The 23,184-nt window shown below is 46.8% G+C and overlaps 1 protein-coding gene across 3 annotated transcripts in view; it reads left to right on the top strand.

The window, feature by feature from the left end:
- Nucleotides 1-23,184, top strand: part of FARS2 (phenylalanyl-tRNA synthetase 2, mitochondrial) — a 383,626-nt gene that overhangs the window by 113,794 nt on the left and 246,648 nt on the right. For 2 of the 3 annotated variants that reach the window (XM_065886071.1, XM_065886070.1), the window contains one exon: nt 3,397-3,528. The exons of the other annotated variant lie outside the window; for it this stretch is intronic. In XM_065886071.1, coding sequence (XP_065742143.1) covers nt 3,397-3,528 — 132 coding nt within the window. The remainder of the gene's footprint in view (nt 1-3,396; nt 3,529-23,184) is intronic. 3 annotated transcript variants of the gene reach the window in all.

The following is a 23,184-nucleotide window of genomic DNA, read 5'->3' as shown; positions in this document are numbered from 1 at the left end:
AGCCATACTTAACATAGTTTTTAGGTGGTTATTCAATATCACATCTTTGATACACGCTGCAGTCAAGACGTTTTTTCAATCTGCTATAATGATCCTTACTATAATTTTGAGGTTATGGGGAGAAAACGAGAAGAAAGTGTATATTTGGGGGTAATATAAAAGTAATTAATAAATGATTCTACCACCAGCTTGAAAAAAATTACTATTATGTGTCAAAGTAACTAAAATTTAAATTGCTAGAATATGTAAAAGGATATGGTATTTTGATAAAAATTACACATGAACTAATATAATTTACTTTTAAATAGTGACTATTTATGTTTGAAGTATAGCCATAGGCTTCTTGAAGGTGGGACTTTGTAGATTTTGCCATTTTCCTGTTTACGTGAAGGAAGACGAATTTAAGAACTGAAGAAATCCTTAAGGTAGTAGAAAAAGGAAGTGAATGGTTTATGGATTCGGCATTCTTCGCAGGGTCACAGGTTTCAAAAGGATCTGAGCAAAGGATCTGAGGAGGTAAAAGGATCAGAAACTTTCTAGCCACACTGGACACAGCTTTTGCCAGTCCGTGTTTTCTGGGTTAGTTTCTGTGCTGTTGCCGTCAGTGAGTTCTGCCTCTTAGATGCGCGATGTTAATCATCTCGTGTGTCCTGAGAGACTTTGGCCGACTTCCCTGCCTTGTCACTCTTTGCTGGGTGCGTTTTTCACTGTGGAGCCGTTACTTTCATTGCTACTGAAAGAGACACACCTGTAGTAGGACGGTTGAGCAAAAGGAAACCTAGGGCTGTGGTGACGGAGGCCTTCAACCAAAAGAGAGCGAGGTTTGATGCGACCAACATATGGACATTTTATCTTGAGAATTTAGTCAACATTAAAAAAGTTTTTATCCAAAGTTATAATGTTTTGTAGTTTTACAAGTGGTAAAGCCAAAGTCCTTTGATAAAAGAAGGTTCCTAGAGAAGGGCAGAGACCGTCACACCGCCGTTCAGTTCAGTCCTTGTGCTTTGACACCACTGGCACCGACAGCTCGGATGGGTGTGCATGCAGGAGAGGTCGAGTTCAGGCTTAACGAACACTGATAATAGAGTTACTTGTGGTTATTTTGAGCATTACTAATGTTTTCAAGTTGCTTTCTCTCTGACTGGGGGGAACCTAAGCTTTCTAGGCGTGAGGTATAAAGAGATAAACTTTACCCAAAGGAATAAAATAAGGAAATACAGGAAAATTAATTTGTGTAGACCGTACCTAACTTTATTCCAGGCACTTAGTGGTGTTGAATTATATGAAATCATCATGTTAACCCTGAAAACTCGTCTTGCTTTCGGTAAAATTTGATCCAGGTATAAAAAGCCATGTATAAAGAATTTGTTCTTCCAAATTGTTCTCAGAAGGTGATCTGTGCTCACCTGCCAGGAGTTACAAAAAGAACGAATAACATGCTTTTGTCTGCCCGTCCTCTGTGCTCAGTTATACATCCCAACACTTTACACATTTCTGTTTGCCAGTGGGGTTGTCTCTGGAGCTTTTTTATACAGTATTGCTAGGGGATTATTGGTCCCAAAGATGGATGAGCACACAGGTGTCCAGGTCCCTTCTTCGCAGAATTCAGTGGCAAGTAGGCAACTGGTCTGCACGTAGGGGCTTCTGTACAGAAATATCGGGGGACTTGCAGACACTGCCCCAACATCTACATTTTTTTCCCGGGTAGAAAAAATGTTGGCGAAATTTCCTCAGTAATGGCAACGAATGAACTATGGACATGCACAACAACATGGGTGAGTCTTAAAATAATCACACCAAGTAAAAGAACCCAGACAGTAAAAGAATACATTCTGTGTGACTGCATTTTCATAAAGTTCTAGGCAATGCCAGCTCGTCTGTCATGACAGGGAGGAAGTCAGTGGTTGCCTGGGGAAGGAGGGCTGGTGAGGAGGAGAGGCGGGGCTCATGGGCAGGTGGGGAGTATTACAGAGGGGCATGAGGAAGCTTTGGGGGGTAATGGACATGTTCCTGATATTGACAGTGATGATGTTTCATGGATGTATACGTATGTCAGCACTTACAACCGTGTGCACTGTATGTACGTGGAGTTTAATATTTGTCTGTTATACCACATGTATAATAAAAGGGGGGAATATTGTATTACGACTGTAAACAGAAATCAGTTGTCACTTGCCATTGACAGCAGGTATCTAGAAAAATAAATGCAACTGAAACAGAACAATGAAAGAAAAACCTATATTCTCCTATATCATTCTGAGCATAGCAAGAGCCCCTTTGTTTTATTAACTCTGTTCGTTTGATTCTTGAAATATCTCGATGGGCAGGGAATTATGTTTTAATTGTCAAGAGCAGGAGTTTTGGAGTCGGGCAGCCCCGGGTGTAGCCCGGTCACCTGCTAGCTGTGTGCCTATGGGCAGGACACACAACCTTCCTAATAGTTTTTCCACCTCTCTATGAAATGGGAATGGTAGAGGCGTAGTAAGTGCTCAGTAAACGGAAGCAAGTTTTGTTACTGGTTTTGTTCAGTGCCTGCGCTGTGAGGACTCTGGGTGTCCTCACAGGGGCATCTGGCTGCTCCGTGGCCTCCTATTCTGCCTTCTCTTCTTAGTGACCTCTGCTCTCTGCAGGCTTGACTTGTTTTCAATTCATTAGTCTTTTCCTTTGTTAAATGATAATATTATTGTTTGTAAGTGACATATTTATGATTGCATATTGAGAAATTCATCCTGGCATTTAGCATGTACTTTTTTGGTTTGTCCTGGATGTGAGTATTTATGAATATTTATCATTGAATAATAGATTCAGGCTTGAATCAAGACTCTGCAGGCTTGAATATTTATCATTCATCTGTAGAAAAAAAAGTTTTGACTTTTTTAATTTAGCTGATCTTATTTCATTTAACCTTTTATTAGCTCTTATAAAGTTAATAAAAATTAATATATCTATTTATGGAAGTGAAAGTTGATTAGTTTATCCTGAATTAGTCATACTGTTGATATGTAAGTTTGAAGAACAGTAAAAGTATTTTTTCTTTAACTCTGAGAAGATATCATTTTCACTTATAGAAACTAGCAGAATTACCTGCTTTCCCATTATCTTGACCTAATTTTTTCCTCTGCCCGGTGGTTGCAGGGATTTGGCAGGTGATTGATTTGGTTTTAGAGGGTCCTGGAGCTACACAAAGTGTTTTTCATATTGGAAAAGACATGCCCAGTTTTTCACAAGTTTTAAGATTTATTGCCTCCCCCCAAAGTGTTGCGAATTAATTTGTTTGCTATTTATTTTAGTCAGAATGTAGGAGTTGGTGTCATTAGCCGAAGGGCAGCTTTGATCACAGGAAAGGCAAGACTGCCTTTAATGCTCCATGTCTGTTTTTCTTTGGTGTCTTTGCAGGGCTGGACATCAGATGGGTGGACTGCTACTTTCCTTTTACTCATCCTTCCTTCGAGATGGAGATCAACTTCCACGGGGAATGGCTAGAAATTCTTGGCTGTGGGGTGATGGAACAGCAACTGGTAAATTCAGGTAGAAGAGAATCCACATTTATTTACAGGCTCTCTCTTCCCAGCTAACTTCCTTTACAGGCTCATTTGCATCCACGTTCACCTACTCCTGTAGGACTAGCCTCCGTCTTTCTCTCCTTGTATTGCCCTCCAGACTTTTCTCTGGCACTTCACTCTGGAAGAACTTTATTCTCGTGGCTAATTTTGCAAAAGCTTCTTGGTTTTGAAGCTCTTCCTTATCAGCGCCCGGCGTTGGTTTGTACTTTGTGATTTCGTATTTGTTGATCAGCTGCTTTGTAATTGCCGACAGGTCTTTGATGCATGTCCCAGGAGAGTGGTTTGTCTTCCAAACTATTTAAGAACAAAGCCAACATATAATCCCTTTTTTTGTTCCTACTGCATTTGGAACCAAATTCAGCAGGTATTTCATAAATATGCTAAAAACACAATATAAAAATACTTAGGCCTGTGATGTTTGGTGGTTTGCCACCCTCAGCGTTGGCAGTGCTCCCTGACTGGGAGGGAGGGAGGAAAATGGGGGCTCTCCCCGTTCTGTAAGAACTCGAGAAGGATCTTTCCAGCTCTCCTCTGCAGGACCATTGCTTAACAATAATGATTATTTCTAGGAATTCCCTCGCGGTCCAGCAGTTAGGACTCCATGCTGCCGAGGGCCCGGGTTCGATCCTTGGTCCAGGAAGTAGGATCCCACAAGCCGTGTAGTGCAGCCAAAAAAAGAGATTATCTCTAAACTTAATTTCAGAGCTCTGAGGTTTTTTTCTTTTAAGTCACTATCTGAATTTAAATTTAAAAATACTTGTTCAGAGTGTACATCCTCCATGGGAAGCTGGCTGAGACTGGGCGTGTGGGGAGGGGTCACAGCCTGAGCAGCAGGCAGAGGGGACCCCATGAGCCGGCTCCCCACTGCCCCCGCTCCTCCCTCCTGGAGAAGGACATGCGCTCTGTGGTCTGGGAGGGTGGTGGCTCTGATTCAGGGCTGGTCACGGGCCTCCCACCATAGACCGGAGGGGAGCCGTCCCTTCTGGTGACTCAGAGCTGCGATGGACCATGGGTAAGGTCGTGACCTTAGAGAACGCGGCTGGAGGGAGACGGGAGATGGGGCGGCCGTGAACGCAGGAGCTGGTGCTGCCTGGGCTGGGAGACCTGGGGCCTGGCCTCCCTGCCCCCTCTTCCCCAGGGGCCCGGGCCAGCCAGCTCACAGATTCCTCTCCACTCGGCCAAGCAATGCTTGCGGGAGAGCTGGCCCAGCACAGCACCATGTGCTCCTCGGGTGGTTTTCCAGTATCTGAAGGTCTGTCCTGGAGAAGAGCAAGCAGAGGGGTCGCAAACGAGGGCCTGTGAGTAAAAGTTGGGAGGCCTGGGCTTGCGTGTCTGAAGCAGCACGTGTTCTGTCAGTTGACAGCTGTGTGTCTTCAGGCAGGTTGCTTAACCTCTCCAGTCTCGGTTCTCTCACAGTTAAATGGGCACAGCGATGCCGCCCTCAGAGTTTCTTTATGGGAGTTAGTGGAGGCGATGCACGTGACGTGCTTAGCACAGGGTCTGGCGCGTAGTAAAATTGTTTCGGTAAAAATTAATCTCTGATGTTACTAAACATTGTTTTCAAATGGTGAGAGCCATTTATTAACAGAGAGCCCCCTTAGTTGAACATATTTAAACCGAGCCTGTCCTGCACGTCATAGAAACAGTTTCTAGCCAGTTGGAACTAGTTACGTCGTCATTTTAGTATCCGTGATTCTGGATTGAGTGAGTGATTTTAGAGGGAGAAAGAAAATTGAGAGTGGTAGGGAACAGGAAAGTAACAGAGGTGCATATGCATTTTAATAGAAAACACAAAATACTGGGAGCAAATATGTAAGCTTTAATCTCTTCTTGAGTAGGAACTAACTTCAAATACTTCTGTGGTGTTTTGTTTTGTTTGCTTTTTCCCTGTGGTGTTTTTGTTTGTTTTGCTTCGGGGGGAGGGTGAGTCGCATACGAGTTGTCGCTTGGAATCGTGCTTCCTTGTATGTTTCCAGTATCCTGGATGGGTTCTTATGAGGTTTATTCACACAGTAATTGGCTGAATACAGTCTCTGAAACAGGTTTCCAAGTCATCATTGCACATTAATGAGACTGCTGTTCTACAATTAGATCAGCCACGTCAGGTGATTCTTGGAGGAAATGGCAAAGTGAAAAAAAAAGAAGACACCTAAGATGCAAACGTGTCTGAGAGATTCACCGTGGTGGTGGGATGTGCTTTCGTTTGTTGGGAAATGGTACACATAAAATTTAAGTTAAATACCTTGCAAGAGAGAGACTAAAGAAAAGGAAGAAGAAATGATTTTATAAAAGAATTTCTGTGTGGGCTTTGCTGTTTGAAGTTGAAGTTATTATGACAGAGTTCTGCTCCGTGTTCTCAGACTCGAACGTGTTTTGACGTCTGTAGTTAAAATGCTTACATTGTGTGCCTGGCAGTCACTAACCACAGACAGCATTTGCAAGTGCAGCTAACCTTCTGTTTTCTGAGTTCCTACGGTGTGGCGGAAGCCTGGCTCCGGGCACTTTATGCCTCTGTTCAGTTTGCCATTCTTGCTGTCTTTCCTCCTGTATTTTTTTCCCTCCCCTCTCCTCCCCTCTCCCCTGCCTTTGAAAATAGAACTTCCAAGAAATGCTAAAATTGATGGTTACAACTCTCCATCTTTATGGCCCTTCAGAGGCTCAGCTAAATGCTGAAATGACAACCGACAACCGAGAGGCTGATGGGGCAGTGATAATAGCGGCCGAGTGCCAGCCTCTCACTAAATGCCCTAGAGGCTTTCTTTCATTTAACCTTGACAACAGGGCTCTGGGTGGATGCTGTTACTAACCCCATCTTACAGAGCCTCAGAAAGGTGATCAGGCTCAAATGGCTGGCAGCGCCGCTTGCCCAGATCTTTCCGACAACAATCAACTACTGTGTTCTGCTCCCTGAACAGTAAATTGCATGATTTTGCAGTGGCTAGAAATTCCTTTCAAATAAATGATTCTGCCTGACATAGAATGAAGAGCTGGAACCAAATGAAACAAAAGCAAACAAAACTCTGTTGTGTAGTTATTCGTTACTCCTGCAGAGGGGCTCATCCCCCGTGTATTATCTCTGTGATCGAGTGCATTTAATTAAAAGCATGAGATTAGATTCCTAATTTGAACAGGCAATGAAAACACTTTATTACACACTTAAGTTGGCTATGGCATGTGTGTGTTTTTGTGCACAGAATAAGATAAGGCTGTTCCGGATAGCTTAGAGAATTTTATTTCTTCTTCTTTAAGTTCTAGTCCTTCACCATTGCTTTCTTTCTTTTTTTTTTAAAATAAATTTATTTATTTATTTATTTTATTTTTGGCTGTGTTGGGTCTTCGTTGCTGCACGTGGGCTTTCTCTAGTTGCGGCGAGTGGGGGCTACTCTGTTGCAGTGCATGGGCTTCTCACTGTGGTGGCTTCCCTTGTTTCAGAGCATGGGCTCTAGGCATGCGGGCTTCAGTACTTGTGGCATACGAGCTCGGTAGTTGTGGCACATGGGCTTAGTTGCTCTGCGGCATGTGGGATCTTCCTGGACCACGGATCGAACCTGTGTCCCCTGCATTGGCAGGCGGATTCTTAACCACTGCGCCACCAGGGAATTCCCGCCATTGCTTTCTGACTGGTTAGATTTGGTAGTTGTGACCTGGGTGGCGACTGCTGTCATGATGATCTGATTGTTTTTCCCTTGAGGACAGTAGTGAGTCACGTCTCCAAATACGACACACTTCTTTCCCATTGGGCTGACTCAGGCTGCTGTCTTTGCAGGTAGAATACAGAGCAGGAACATCTGAAACCATCCCCAGGTGACTACGGGCTGTCATCATGCCTGGAAGGAATTTACCATCTATTGAGCCCCTGTGAAATTTAGAAGATTATACCTGGGCCAGGAAGCAGAAAAGTCTCCATAGTGGAAAATAACTTTAAAAGCGGAATTGCCTTCTTTACCTCTTGATTAAAATTTAAAACTTGACTGTTTGGGGAAAACCTTGTAAATACGTACGTGAACAGTTTCTAGTTTTAAATAATCATTCTTTTGTTCGTTTGTTTGTCAAATATTTCTTGAATTACTTCTAAGGCTATAGAAAAGCAAATAAGCATTGTCCTTGCCTTTGAGACCAGCGCAGTGCATAGAGACGTAAACATGAATGATTAGGGTGCCATGTGGTCCATATTAGTAACAGAGGCACGGTGGGCAGAGTGGGGAGGGGAGGGACTGGGGAGGAGTGTGCCAAGCCCTCGTCCTGGTTGCACTCAGGGTGGAATACTGGTGATAGGCACACATGAAGCATGCACCCTAGAAGAAGTTCAGTTCCTGTTTGTAAGGGCTTGTGTACTTTGTCTTTGCTTGGACGCCCAGTTGGTATACCTAATGCTGCTTTTCCTATATAAGAATAAATCTATTTGCAGTCTATCCCTCTTTGGTAGAAGTCTCTACAGCCTCTACACACACTTATATCGCTCAATGTCACTGATCTAAGTTGGTGAACTTCCAGATGGCACAGACCAAGACTGTACAAGCACTGTGCTGTATACCAGCAGACATGCCACTCCTACACTTAGCATCTTGTCTGCGTAAGGCACCGTGCTAGACAAAGAGGAAGATACAACAAATGGTAAGATGTGACTTCTCCCTGTAAAACTTGGAGTGAGGCAGGGAAGATGAGGCTGTGTAATTAGAGCACGAGCTTACGTGCCATTCATGAGATCAGGCTTTGGGATATGCGAAGAGGGAGCTCTGTCCATCAGTTAGACCACTGGAGGTCTAACTGATGGAGCCACTGAATGATCTTGGCACCTCTGTCGAAAATCATGTTTGGGTTTATTTATGGACTCAATTTTATTCCATTGTTCTACGTTCCTGTCCTCATGTCCACACTGTTTTGATTCCTGTAGCTTTGTAGTAAGTTTTGAAATTGGGAAGTGTTAGTCCAACTTTGTTCTTCCTGTATTCATTCTTTACTCTTGGCCATAACATGCTTAAGTCTCCCTAATTAAAAAATAATTTTTTTCCTTAAAATTTTTCTTCATTGAAATACTTCATGCTGATACTTTATATGCCCGTCTCTGTCTCTGTCTGTCTTCCAGTCCTTTACCATATAGATCAGTCCAGTGTCCCCCACCCAGCTGAAGAGGTAGGACATGATACAGTTGAAGTCCCCTGTGTCCCTCCCTGTTAGTACCTTCTCTTCCCCCCACTCCTATGAGCAGTCACTGTTCTGAATTTTGTGTTGTTACCTTGATTTTCATTATAGTTTTTCTATGCATATTGTAAAACAAGCTAACTTTCACCAGCTTTTATGCTTTAACAAATGGAATCGTGCTACCCATCCTCTCATGACTTTGGTTTTCCCTGCAGTGCTATGAAGTTCATCTCTGTTGTCGTGTGTAGAGTTTTAGTTCGTTCATTTTTCACTGCTTAAATTCTGCTGGGTGAACATGCTGCAGTCTACTCATCCATTCTTTAATGGACACTTCGCCGTTTCCCCCGTTTTGTTCGCTGCCGACAAATGCTACTCGTGCACACCTTTGTGCGTCTTGTACGTACAGGAGTGCGAGTGTCTCTGAGGCGTATTTTATTTGGCTGTGGAGTTGCTGCACTTCGGGGCAGCTTCACTTTGTTGGTGTCACCAGGCTGTTTCCCGAGGCAGCTGGGCCAGTTCTCTCTGCCTTGAGCCTTTGCGTGGACGTTCTTGCTGCCCCACATCCTCTCCACGGACGCCTGACTTTGGTCAGTCTCTGGTGAGTTTAGAGTAGTCTGTTGCTGAGGTTGCGTTTACATTTAGCTGATTGCTGTTGAGGTTGATCACATTTTTTATAAATTTATTTGACACATGCAGCTTTTCTTTTGCTCATTTTGGGGTAGGGCTCATGTTTCTCTTTGTCTTTCTTTTTTTAAATTAGTTAATTCATTAGTTTATTTACTTTTGGCTGAGCTGGATCTCCGTTGCTGCGCGCGGGCTTCCTCTAGTTGCGGCGAGCGGGGGCTACTCTTCGTTGTGGTGCGCCGGCTTCTCATTGCGGTGGCTTCTCTTGCTGTGGAGCACGGGCTCTAGGTGCGCGGGATTCAGTAGTTGTGGCTCGCGGGCTCTAGAGCTCATACTCAGCAGTTGTGGCTCACGGGCTTAGTTGCTCCGCAGCACGTGGGATCTTCCCGGACCAGGTCTCGAAGCTGTGTCCCCCGCCTTGGCAGGCAGATTCGTAACCACTGCGCCACCAGGGAAGCCTATCTCTTTGTCTTTTTTTAATTGATTGGTAGGAATTCATCATCTATTTTGAACACTAATCTTTTGTCATTTTTATATATTAAAATCGTATTCTCTAGGTTTGTGGCTTTTCTTCTTTAAGTTGCTCTTTCATGAATGGAATATCTATATTTCTTACTTGAGTAGCTTTAGGTTTCTTTATATAACATCATTCTCCCAAAAAGTCACTTTGTCAGGGAACGCGAGTGGGTGTAAGTTGACAAGTTCTGTAAAGATAACCCTTCTGCTTGTCATGCTTGACTCTAGTGGCTCAAGTCTCTGATGTGATTGCTGTATCATTCATATTTTCAGCGTGGGGATTCTGCATATTTAATGACTTTCAAACGTCTCCCCTCTCTCTCCTAATGTTCTGTTGAGTCTGGTCCCACCCTCTGTGGCAGTTCCTGGGGCTGGGAAGGCAGACTCTGGGATGCTCTTGTTTGACTGGGAAAGGCAACGTGGAGCTTGCGTGCGGACTCAGTTATACTGTTTGCACGGAATTGCATTTGTCTCCTGGTATATTTTGTAGTTCTTTCTGATCCTGCTTAGAAGCCATGCCATCCCCTCCAGTATTTCTGCTACCGTAATAAGAGCAAAGATTTTGGTAACTTGCTTCAAGCTGCGGTACGTGTACATATTTCTGATGTTTTGATAGCTGTACTATGTGTTATGTACTGTCTGTGGCATCATTTCTATATGTGGGAGACTTCTGGAAAGCAGAGATTCTGTCCTGTGTCTTATTTTCATTGTCTAAGGTCTTGGATCTTTAGCTGATATAAAGCAGTTGTCCTTCCCCCATCAATGTGGACTTAATTTTCCATTTTCAGCTGTTTTCCTTTTTCCTATCATCTCCTCATTCCTGAAGCAGTAACCCTAATAATAATAATAGCAACAACAGCAATAATAACACAGTCCAAATGCTAGCTATTAGCTTCTGACATTTTGAGGCTGTTGAACTCGTTTGTGAGTTTCCAAATAAAAGGTTCAGATTAGAAAGAAATGGAAATTTGGCAAGTTTGGATTGTTGCAAATGGTCATGTCTTTCATCAGACTCTATTACTATTCCCATGCCACCCCCCCCCACCCTGTATCCATGCACTTTGTCCCCTGACTTTGAAGCACTTTCCACTGTGGGAAGAGGACCCTCCTCTCTGCCCTGTTGATTTTTGGCTCGGCCACCTGACTGCTTTGGCTGAAGGGATATTAGCAGATGAAGGAAAAAAGGCTCGAAAGTCCTTGGCAGCTGCTTTTGCCCTCTTTTGCTTCTGCCTTTGTTATGAGATGAACATGCACAGCCTGCTGGTTCTCGAGCAGTAAGGAGCAGGTGGAGTGGACCTGAACCAACCCTGGGGCCCTAAGGCCAGCCCAGTCTGGACCAGCTGAAGCCCTGGCCCACAGCTGTGTGGTTGCTGACGTTTGTGGTGGTCTGTCCATCCACAGTAGCTGGCTGGCAAGATGTACATCGTGGCCGTCTTGCATATTCTTCCTCAGCTCACCTGGGGCTCCCAGTGTGCTTAAGCGTCCCTCCTCCAATACCGTTACACGGAATTCACTTATTCCTTCATGCTTTTCCTCACCATCTCCCTTTCTAGCGTAGTGAGAAGGATGATTGAAAAAGAGTTTGACTTTTTCTGCTTCCCTCTTCCCTAGAGAAGCCACTGAAATAGATTCCCAGTATTTTGATGTGTGTGGCGACTGTTTCCTAAAGCAGACAGGGATTGGGGGTGGGATTTATCTGGAAAGTCCTCCTTGTGGGAGTTTTTGGACATGCTTCTGACATATGGAAGATCGTGTGTGTGTGTGTGTGTGTGTGTGTGCAAACATGTTCTCACTATAACCTGTTTAAAGGTTTAGTTCCAGGTGTCTGTCTTTAATCAGTCTCAGGTAGAAAACTCTGGAATCACTAGAATGTAAGCTTCATGAGAACAGGGACTTTTTTTTTTTTTTTTTTTTTTTTTTTTGCGGTACGCGGGCCTCTCACTGTTCTGGCCTCTCCCGTTGCGGAGCACAAGGCTCTGGACGCGCAGGCTCAGCGGCCATGGCTCACGGGCCCAGCCGCTCCGCGGCATGTGGGATCTTCCCGGACCGGGACACGAACCCATATCCCCTGCATCGGCAGGCGGACTCTCAACCACTGCACCACCAGGGAAGCCCGACTTTTTTGGTTTTGATCACTGTTGTATTCCCAGTTCCTAGAACAATGCCTAGCACACAGTCAGCACTCAATATATATATATTATAAAATGAATGATGAGCACATGAGTGGTGGACCCCCATTTCCTCGTCCCAATGTGTACTGTTCTTTCTCCAGGCTCATCTAAACAGTAAATGTGGAGGGAAATACCCTAGTTTCCCAGGCTAACCCTTGGCCTGTCTGGGTGCAGCTGCTCAGTGCAGCTCCTAGGGTAACAGGAAGAAGATCCGGGGGGCCCTCGCAGTGAAGATCTGCCTACACAGATCTCCAGCACAGCCAGGCCCTGCCACGCACTGTGCTGGAGACCTTGGGCAAGTCCCGAGGGTCTCAGTTTCTTATCTATAAAATAAGCTTCTTAGATGATATAACATCCAGATTTCCTTTTAGCTCTCGGATCCCATGATTTGGGCTCTCAAACAAGCCAGAGATGTGTAGTATTAATACAGCCCTCAGGGGATTTGGGGTTGTTTTATAGCCCCGCACGGAAAACTGCATAGCAGCCTGACTTTGGTATCTGTGGTTGGTTAGTCAGGCTTCTTCCCCACACCCCTTAAAGAAACTCTCCGAGACTATTAAAAAGATAAAAAAAGGATGTTCATATAATTGAATTTTATTTAAACTATTTATGAAACTCTTGCTTCATGGGATCACTGCAGCTTTGAAGGCAGGTAGTGATGTGCTACTCAGTGGTTCAGTTTTATTTTCTCCCTTGCAAAGAGGCAGTTTAGAAGTTTAGGAATTATTTATGGTACCGTGGGGATAAACACAATCTGCTAAGTTATTTTTTTCAAGATTCGTTTCTGCATTTTAGGCTGGAAGCAATGTCTTCATGAAACGGCCGTGTTGTTACGTCCGTGGATAAAATGAAGTGATGTCATTAGACAAAAGTTAGGCCAGATTTTCAGATTGTGTTTTTTAATGGACATAAGTCAGGAACTGGCCAAGGGTAGCATTTCTCAAAGTGTGTGACATAGAACACTGGGTATTATTAGGATTTTCAAAGGAAAAAGAAGATTTGATATTCAACCAAGTGTGGAAAATAGTGAGTTGGAAAGGTCCTGTATGTCTCTCTCTATCTCTGAGTTGGGGCGAGCGAGCACATTTCCCAGAGTCACAGGACACGGAATCGCTCTGTGAAAGGGTCCCTTTTGTGGACCACATCCCGAGAAGGACACCTGGGGAAAGGCTCGTCTGTTGGCTGCTGGGGTTGATGGTAAACTGGGAAGCTAATAGAAGTGTAGTTTGGGGCAGTAAATGATGAAGCCTAGTGAGATATTCTTAAATTTTACCTTGAGGAGTGCCTTCAATGTAAAGGGAAGCAGCTGGTATCAGTATACATAATTTAGAACATTTATTTGATATTTTAGGCTATTTGTCTACAGAGTCCTGGAAATTGAGGGTTTGTGGGCTTTGAAGGCATTAGGAAGGGAAAGCTCTCAAAATCCGCTGTTTGATGCGTCCATTTATTAAATCAGCCTTTTCCGTCTCCGTCCATTCCTTCAACAGACGTTTATGAAGTACCTGCCTGGCAGGCACCACGCGAAGTGCTGCAGATACACAGGTCGTTTCTGCCTTTGAGGGGCTCACGGTCCAGTGTTGGGGACGGCAGGTCGTGTGCTGTGTCCGTGAGGCTCTAATGACAGTTGGAGGAGGAGCTGTTGGTTCCTTGAGAGATGGGCAGGGCTTCCCCGGGGTCGTAGGGCTTGACCCGAGCGGTGAAGGGGAGCGGGTTTTGTGACGGGTGAAGAGGGGTCGTTCCCGGCAAAGAGCGTGGCTTGTGCAGGACACACAGAGTGGGGGGCAGCACTGCATGTTCTGGAAAGACCGATGGGTGCGAGCTCGGGGAAAACCTGGGAATCAGGTAGAGGAGGTTGCTGAGCTCCTCCGTAGCCGTCAGGTCTGGAAGGGCACGGGCGGCAGCGTGAAGACCTTAACCTCACCCTTCGGTTAGTAACGCGATTGGGAGATTGCATCGCTGTTGAGGCTGAGTCGAACAAATGCAAGTTCAAAGGCAGGAGACCAGGTGAGCAGCCTAGACTGAGTGTGACGAGGCCCTGCAGGAGGGAGTGGCCGGCGGAGTGGGTCTGGGAGCTCCCGCCAGGCTCTGTGCGCCCGGGGCCTCGTCCTCAGCGTCATGAAGGGGGCGCGCACTCGGGGGCAGAGGGATCTGGGTGCAGTTCTCCCGGGCTTAGCCGGGGCCCACCATACGCCCTCCAGAGACCCAGGGGAGTCCACAAGCCCCACGCCCTCTGTACCTTCAGTTACCTAAGTAACCAGCACAACTCCTTTCTCATCAGGCAGGCTTTCTTTTAAGAGGAGGCAGACCACCTCCGAGGGTGAAGAAGTACCATTTGATTCCTGTTTCAAAGAGAGCACTTCTGGATGGTGTAGGCTCCCAGCTCTCCGAAACCTGGATTCCCTCCTGGGTGAGATGCACGTGGTGAGGATGGCTCTTGCCTGCTCTGGACTGTGGCTCTGGCCCTCCTTGGACGGGCCTCCCCTGGGTCCTCTCTGAGCCCAAGCATGTCTGCCTCCCGGCGAGGTTGACAAGGGGTCTGCCTCGGTTGTGTGGCTCTCAGGGACCAGACCTGAAAAGGTCTTTGCGCTGCTGCCTTTCTTTGGGCTTGGGACTCTTTCACCGGTTCCCTTAATCAAAGCCATTCCTCCTTGTCCGTGGCTGGTTGTTTATTTCCCTGCCAGCTGTGGAGGGGCCTGGGCATTGGAGCTTCTTGTTTGTTGCACTTACTTTCTGTGTCCTATCTTGGCGGTGCCTGGAATAGCGACGTGGGGAGCAGCTGGGGGGCAGACCAGACTCGCTCCTCTGGTGCTTACTGGCTACGGCTGGCCGGCTCCCTTGACCACCGTGGGGAGGATGTGAATGTCCCTACGGAAAGTACTGGGAGCTTGAAGCCAGAAAGGTACACCTTCACTGACAATACATTTACCACTTAAGGTCCCTGCATCCCAGCTCCTAATCTATAAAAGGAGAATAATAATGTGCGCCTCACTGGTTTGGGATGGAGAATAAATGAACTAATGCATATAATGTGCTTAGCCGAGTGTCCGGTGCTCAGTAAATGATCAAAAAGTGTTAGATCCTTTCTCCCCTCACTTTAACCCTTCCATCCTTCAGAGAGTGTTCAAGTTGGGAGTGACTTCAGATGTCATTCGCTCTGTGAATCTCCTGAAATTGCGTGTCAGCTCTTGCATCTGCTTGTGGAGGGGCATTCGGGAGGCGGGGGTTCTGGGAGGAGAGTAATTGTAGTTCTTATCGGACCCTCACGGTGTTCTGTGGCTTGAAGAGGATGCGGACCGCGCGCGTAGTCTGAGACCCTCGTCCTGCACAGGAGGAGCTGGAATCGTTTGATGAGGTGGTTGCAGGTGTGCCTGGCAGGCACGATCGAGGGCCGGACCCCTCCTGACTGCTCACGCTGTGTCTGCTTTCAGGACCTCATTCAGACGGGGGCAGCTCGTGAGGTGAAGGCGCCTGTTACCCTGGAGGGCAAAACATTCTCACTTGTTTACTGAGGGGAGGGCGAGGCAGGCTGGGAGCATTTGTTGGAAAGGTAGATGCCATGCCGGGCAAGTGAAGATGAATAAGGCAGAGCTCCTACCTCGAGGAGCTGATGGTCTAATGAGGGGTCCAGTCACACACAGAGCCCAGAACCAGGTAGGTTAACAGGCTGTGGGCACGGGGCTCGGCAGCCGGTGCTGTCGGGGAGGCCATCCCAAGAGACCGACCCCCGCAGAGCTGTTGTCTGACTTTGATGTTGAAGGACGCCTAGGACTCTGCCAGGGCAAGGGAAGGGGTAGGACCTTCTAGGCAGAGGGCGCAGCAGGTCAAAGGGCTTCTGAAAGATGTGGAACGAATGCCTGAGGACAGAATTTCCGTGTGATCGGGGTAGAAGGTGTGGGCGTGGGTCCAGAGGGGCCTGGAGGGTGATGGGCTTTGCTTACAAAGCTAAGGAGCGCGGGCTTCCTACTGTGGTCACCGCAGCCAGCGGGATTTCTCTGGGAGGGTGAGGGATGGAGGACAGAGAAGACGGCGTCCATTTACGCTGTGAATCCATTGCTAAGTGACTTATCCACGGGTACGCGTGTCTGTGTGTGTATGTGTACTCTCCTTTCACTGATTTTGCTTTTGTTGTTTTTTCTGTTTCTTTCTTTGGCCGCGCCGCGCGGCTTGCGGGATCTTAATTCCATGACCAGGCATTGAACCCCAGGCCCTTGGCAGTGAGAGCGCTGAGTCCTAACCACTGGACCGCCAGGGAATCCCCAGATCCTTCCAGTTTTTAATGCAAATAAAAGTTCCTTTTCTTCCTTCTTAGTAAAAGTGGTATATTCTACTAGATTATTGTACCTCTTCTTTTTCCTCACTTCAGTGCACTTCTAGAGGCCTTTGTACGTTGGAGAGCATATACTCACTCACGTTCACAGCTGCCTGGTTGGGCATCACGTGTATGAACCATAATGTATTGAATGAGTCCTGAGCTGATAGGCATTTTGTGTTGTTTCCAATCTTTTACTATTAACAACAACGTTTCAGTGAATAGCTGTGTACATGTCACATTTCATGTGCAGGTCTCTCTATGGGACTTGTTTCTAAAAGTGGACTTAGGTCGCAGAGTATATACATTTATACCTTGTATAGGCACCGTACTTATGAAGAAGCCCTGTTGGGGTCAGGCCGCCCGTTGCCATCCCCACCTGTGATGTGTGAGAGCGTCTGCCTCACGCCCTGCCACGTGTGTGTGATCTAGCGTTGGGACCTTTGCTAACCTGACAGATGAAAACTGTATCTAGAAGTCGTTTTGAATGTATTTTCTTTTATCATTTTAAAATTATTTTTGTGTTTTCCTTTTAATTTCTATTTTTTTAAATGTGTTTAAGAGACATTTTTATGTCCTTTGCTATGAACGACCCTCCTATTTTCTGCTCACTTTTTTCCCTGCAGAGATTTTTAAGTAGGGAAACAGTGCGGTCAGGGTTAGTTTAGTTTCGTTTTTCTGTAAAAGAATTCCAGAACAGTGAAGAATTGGTGATAGGAAGGCAAGATAGAAGCTGATAGAATCCAGATGAGAAAATGGTGGCCTGAATCTCAGCAGTGGTGATGGAGTGGGAGAAGCGAAGGTGGACCCCAAGGATGCTTCTGGCGTGGAGCAGCTCTGTCTGGTGTGTGGATTGGCTGGGGGTGAGGAAGAGCCCAGGGAGGTGCTGAGGGTGACGCGACGTTAGCCTCAAGGACTGATGCCATTTCCTGAGCTGGAGGCAGAGAAGGGGGTGGAAGGTGCAGCCAAGCTTTGGACCTCTTAGGTCTGAAGAGCCTGTAAGACACCAGGTGTAGATACCTAGGAGATAGTTGGGCATGTGAGATTGGACCTCTTAGGTCTGAAGAGCCTGTAAGACACCAGGTGTAGATACCTAGGAGATAGTTGGGCATGTGAGATTGGGAAGTGTAGGAGAGCTCTGGAGGAGATTTTGGAGTCATCAGTGTTGGTAAAAGTCATGAAATTAAGATAGTGTAAGGAAATCATCATAGAGAAAGAAGAGAAAGACCAAGGGATATAAGGTTTCAGAAGAAGAAACATCCCCTGGGGTTCCTTTATTTATTGAATTCACTGTTACTCATTGGCGTAAGAGGAGGGTTTTCGTGTGGTCCAGGTTTCCATTCCTTCATTCATCATTCGTTCATTCGCTCATTCGGTATTTGCGGAGCACCTGGTACCCAGCAATGGTGGAGATGTGAAATCGGACGCGGTCCCTGCCCTTAAGGAGCTGGCAGTCAGCTGGGGCGTGTGTACAGGTCTGTGTGCAGTGACCACGTGGCAGGATGCCCAGCCTGCGGAGGGGTATATGGCTGTGCTGGGGGATCAGCAGGGGTTGGCATTGAGTTGGCCACGTTGGGTGGGGGAGTCTTCAGAAAAGCCCCCTAATCTGAGGTGGGAAGAGTGAGTGAGAGTCGGGGTGGAAGGGAGCGGGAGTCGGCAGACCTGCTTTGCAAGGGACCAGATGGGAAACACGGCAGGCTGGGCCGGCCACCTGGTCCCTGTTGCGGTGACTGGACGCTGCCATTGCAGTGTGGAAACAGCCGCAGACAGAGGTAAACAAACCCGTGTGGCCGCATTCCAGTCAAGCTTTATTTAATGGACGCTGGACATTTCGTGTAATTTTCATGTCTCACGATACGGTATTCTTCCTTCAATACTTCTCAGCCATTTAAAAATGTAGCATTCGGGCTTCCCTGGTGGCGCAGTGGTTGAGAGTCCGCCTGCCGATGCGGGGGACGCGGGTTCGTGCCCCGGTCCGGGAAGATCCCACATGCCGCAGAGCGGCTGGGCCCGTGAGCCGTGGCCGCTGAGCCTGCGCGTCCGGAGCCTGTGCTCCGCAACGGGAGAGGCCACAACAGTGAGAGGCCCGCGTACCCCCCCCCCAAAAAAAAAAAGTAGCATTCATCCTTAGCCTGCGGGCCATGCACAAACAGAGGAAGTGGGTCCAGATTTGGCCTGCAGAGCGTAGGGCCAACTCCTGCAGAGGCGAGAGGAAAAGTCTGTTCAGAGGTCAGCACATTGGGTTCCTGGGACGTCCTTTTCCTGAGCTGGTCCCCTTGCATCCGGGATCTCCAGTCCACCCCTACCATGCAGTCACTACATGGATCTTCTTGTGCAACCTGTTTCATTCTGTGCTTTTGGGGAAACTCTCAGAGATTCTCCGTGATGGTCGCTGACATCCTCCCCTTGGGGGAAACTCTCAGAGATGCTCTGTGATGGTCGCTGAGATCCCCCCCTTGGGGGAGACTCTCAGAGATTCTCCGTGATGGTCGCTGAGATCCTCCCCTTGGGGGAAACTCTCAGAGATGCTCCGTGATGGTCGCTGAGATCCTCCCCTCACTGTCTGCTTTGTTTGCCTACCTTCCCTCCAGGAAGGATGTGGGACGAGTTTTGCTCCCCTGGCCGTAACATCATCTTTTCGATGTGATTGGAGGTGCTGTCAACGCTTTCTGGGTCACTGCTCGTTCCTAGATCTGTGTACAGAGTTTACTTTCATTCTGCGCTTTTTGTATATTTCCTAGAAAAGTTACTTTCGGGTTAATTTACATATAAAAGTCCTGTACTTTCATCTCATTTTTATCCTGCCACTTCATGTATAGTGAAATAAATGAAAAAGTCTTCAAATGTTGACTTCTAAGTCTTTATTACCACAGGCAGCTTCATTATGTTTGTGGAAATCCATTGTGCTTTGAAGGAATTAATCTAGGCTTACTTGCAATCTGTATGTGTTTACATAGAATGAACAAACATTGCATTACGTTTCATGAAAATTCAATTATTCCCGTCTCCAGGAAACATGTTCTGCTTCGTATTTAATTCTCAAGTAAGTCAGTATGATGGTTCTTGAACTATCATAAGAATTTGGGATTTTGAGCGCGCTGTTTACCTTTATAATCCATGGAGAAATGGCCAGTGGAGACTTTTTATCCCTGGAGCCCTGACCCTGTATTTGGGGCTGTGGACAACATCTGTCTCTGTGGTATCGGGCTAATATGAGCTACTATTCCTGCTAGATTTTTCTGAGAATTAAGAGAAGCCAAGTGAAGTTTAATGCTGTACCTGATTAATAGTTTTGCCTTGGAATCCACTGTATATAGAATCTATTTGGAATCTGTCTGATGGTTATTCAGCTTCCCAGTTTCTTCCCAAGACTCTAACCTCCTTGAGGGTAGGAACCACAGTTAATTCGTCCTTGTTAGCGGTTGCGGTATTACAGAATATTGAAGAAATGCTAAGTAGGGTTTTCAGCGGGCAGAGGTGGGTGCGATGGCATGGGGACGATTCGACTCCGGCCACGGGCCTGGTTGCTTGGCATCCTTGAGGAGCAGGCGTGGGACTGAGAGCTGGGCATGATCAGGAAGGTAGACCGGGACCTACATCAGGAGGCACAGGTGGGAACAGGGACGCTGGGGGTTTCCAAACAAATTGTGCTGAGATCAGGGTGACCGGCCCCCGCGCTCACCCTCGGACACCCCCTGCTCCCAGGAATCCGGAAAGCGCCGCTTGGGCTCTGACCAGCGTTCCTAGCGCTCGGCGTCATCCGGGCTGTGGTCGGTTTCTTGCTCTGCCTCCACACTGTTCCCGAGCTGTTGTTTCTTTATCTCTTTGTCACCGTGCTTCACACACGCCTCGCCGTTAGTAGGTGCCCTGTAGGTATTTATCAAATGCATGGATGGATGGATGTATTTAAGCACAAACCCTCCACTTCTGGACTGAAAGATAGATTGCATGGAGCAGGGATGGGAGGCAGTGAGTTGCTGGAGCATCTTACAGTAGCCTAGGAGAGGAGGCGAGAGGGTGAATTATATCCGCGGCAGTAGAAATTCCAGGGAGGAAATAGATTCTGGAGACTCGAGGAAGCAGAGCTGCCAGGTGCCGGAGACCCACCGAGGAGATGGCTGTTGTGCAGAGTCAAGGAGCCGAGGGAAGGAGAAAAGTAAGACGGGCACCAGATGTGCACCTGGTCATGTCACCCTCCAGATGTTTTGTGGGGTGATGGGGAAGCAATTCTGTGTAGGTTTGATTGAAAATCAGCTTAGCTAAGGGTTAGCTGCCTTGGTTTGGAAACCTCTATTACTTAAGGCAGAGTAAATTGTGAGGGCACGAAAGCATCCTTTGCTTAATTATTTGATAATTTAGATTTATTCATAACACAGTTCTACAAAGGCTGGGAGAGAGTGACTTCTGTAGATATATCTAAATAAAACAAAAATCCAAGGGAGAAAAGGGGAAGGGAAGATAGGAATAGGAAAATGACAAAGCTGGGCTAAGGTTGCAACAAAGAAATACACATTGATCTCATTGCTATAAGGAGGCATAAATTTGGCTCTAGCCGCCTAACGGTGAAAGGAAAGAGGGAAACACAGTTAATCAACACAGCCTATAGTATCTGCAAGACAAAAGCATGCCCATTGTTTTCAGGGAAAGCACAATATTCTTGGCACAGAGAGCTGTGAGAAAATCCCCCATCATCTGTGAGGCATGGCGTCTTTAACACAATCGAATTTCATGGTGCTTTTCTTACATCCCTTAGTCTTTCCCTACTAGTGTGATAGGATTTAATTTGCCCTGCTTAACACATAATGAAGTTGATTGTGAAAGATCTCTCCAACTCAAATGCACAGATTATTTCCAAATCCCCTTTTCTGTCTTTTACCAGTTGCTCACTTGATGAGTCAGTCCACACTTGCAAGCCCCCACGTGCAGGGCATGTGGCCAGGTGCCCTGGGTGGTCCAAGTGTGTAAGAATTCCGTAAGGAGCTCACAGTCCCAGTGGGTGGTCTAGGTGTAAACACATGGAAAGTGTGTTCCGTGCAGTGGGCTGAGACACTAGAGGGTGTCTATGAATCCAGCAGATGGACAGGCCATTGTGTGCTGGAGGGACCGAGGGAGGTCTGAGAAGAAGGAATGATTTGTTTATGGTAACCTCCATGTTTTTATTATTTCATTTTTGCACTAGCTTGGAAATTGAGTCATTAGTTGATTCTCTCAATACATTTTGAGTTTTAGTTCAGTCTTTGGAAACATCAAGTTCCCCAGTTTTTTGGGCGTAGAAGTGTGCCTGGTAGTTTAATCAGTACCATGTGGGGTTACTAAGTGTGCCCTCCGTTCCGTGGACGCCTGGACATGCTTTTCTGCTGTCACTCCTAAATGCTGTGCCAACAATCCTTACGTCCTAGTTTACATTCTTTTATTTCAAGTGGTTTGTACTGTTCTGAAAGCATAAACACTTGTTTTTTGAGGGATGGTCTCTTAACGGTCAGGTCTTTGTCATTATAATCTCTTTATAATCTGGCCTCTCAACGCTCAGAGGGCAAAGTTCAAGCCCTCAGCTGCATGATGCTCCTTCCAGGCAGCACCTGCTGGGCTCTGGTCCTGGCCACCCCTCGGGCCCCACCAAGCCTGTCCCTGTGGCACTTGGCATTCTTGCCACCCGGGCCTCGAAGTTCTTCCTTTGTGCTCAAGACCCTGCACGTGCCCTTGCTTCTGCTGAGACCAGTCTGGCCCAGCAGAGGACCTTGCAGGACACACCTGAAACACCTGCACACCTAGGGGGAGCGTCACCGTGGCAACGGACTGATGGTGCTGTGTCTCTGACCCAGCCTCTCCCCAAGACTGTAAGCACCGTGAGGATTAGGCCCAATGTCTCCCAGCCTCTAGCAGTGCCTGGCATGGAGCTGTTGATCACAGATACTAATTTTGGAGCAGTGCTGTCATTGGGAGGTTCCCATCTCTGGTCTTCTTTGAAAACGGTCTTGGTTATCGCTTGTTATTTGTTTCTTACTCTGCAGATGGTTCCCAGGCAGCTTTTTGAGTTTAAATCTTTGCAGGAGATTCCAAAAAGCCACTCCAAAGATGACACAAGCCTCTATTTGTTGCCTTTCAAAATATATACACTTTTAGTGCCGAGGGAAGATTTTTGAAGCTTGGGTAGGTGCTGGTCTCTGGGGAGCCAGCGGGGAAGGCCAGACTGTAACAGCGGTAGACGAGTAATGTCTGCTATAGTTTCCTGAGCAGTTTCAAAGCAAAGTAATGGAGGTAATCTCAGAAATTCTAAACAGCGGTGCTGTAAAAGCACAGAGAGAGTGTTGCTTTCATTTCACTGGCCTGAAATCAGGGCGTTTCTCCTATCCTGCTCCTTACTGGTTTTTGTTACCTTAATATTCTGTGTCGTGGAGGTTCTAAACATTTTCAAAATAAAATTCTTCGGAGATCTGTAAACGGCTGCTTTCTAATTTCATCGCTCTTAATTATAGGGCATTGAAAATGCAGAAAACCGGGGTTAACGTGGGACAGTGTCAAGAGCTTCACTCAGCATCAGGAGACCGCGGGGTAGTTGTGGTTTTACAACTCACTGATTAGCTCCCTGGCTCCGGGGAAAGCCGTGGACACCTCCAAGCCACCGTTTCCTCATCTGTCAAAGGAAGAGACTAAAGGTGACATTTAAGATTGTTCACGGTCTCAGCTTCGTTTGTTCATTTAACAAATACTTATTACGCGACCGCTGCTCTTCTGGGTGCTCAGGACACGGCGGGGCGCAAACAAGGGAGCCTTCCCGCCCTCCGCAGCCCGTGTTCTGGGGGCATTTGAAGATCGCGTCAGCACCGGCTTATCACAGTTCTGTGTGGCGAAAGGG

The sequence above is a fragment of the Phocoena phocoena genome, chromosome 10 (genome assembly GCF_963924675.1).
Source record: "Phocoena phocoena chromosome 10, mPhoPho1.1, whole genome shotgun sequence".
Taxonomy (NCBI): domain Eukaryota; kingdom Metazoa; phylum Chordata; class Mammalia; order Artiodactyla; family Phocoenidae; genus Phocoena; species Phocoena phocoena.
The sequence above is the reverse complement of the archived record's forward strand: the minus strand, read 5'-3'. Positions and strand labels throughout refer to the sequence as shown.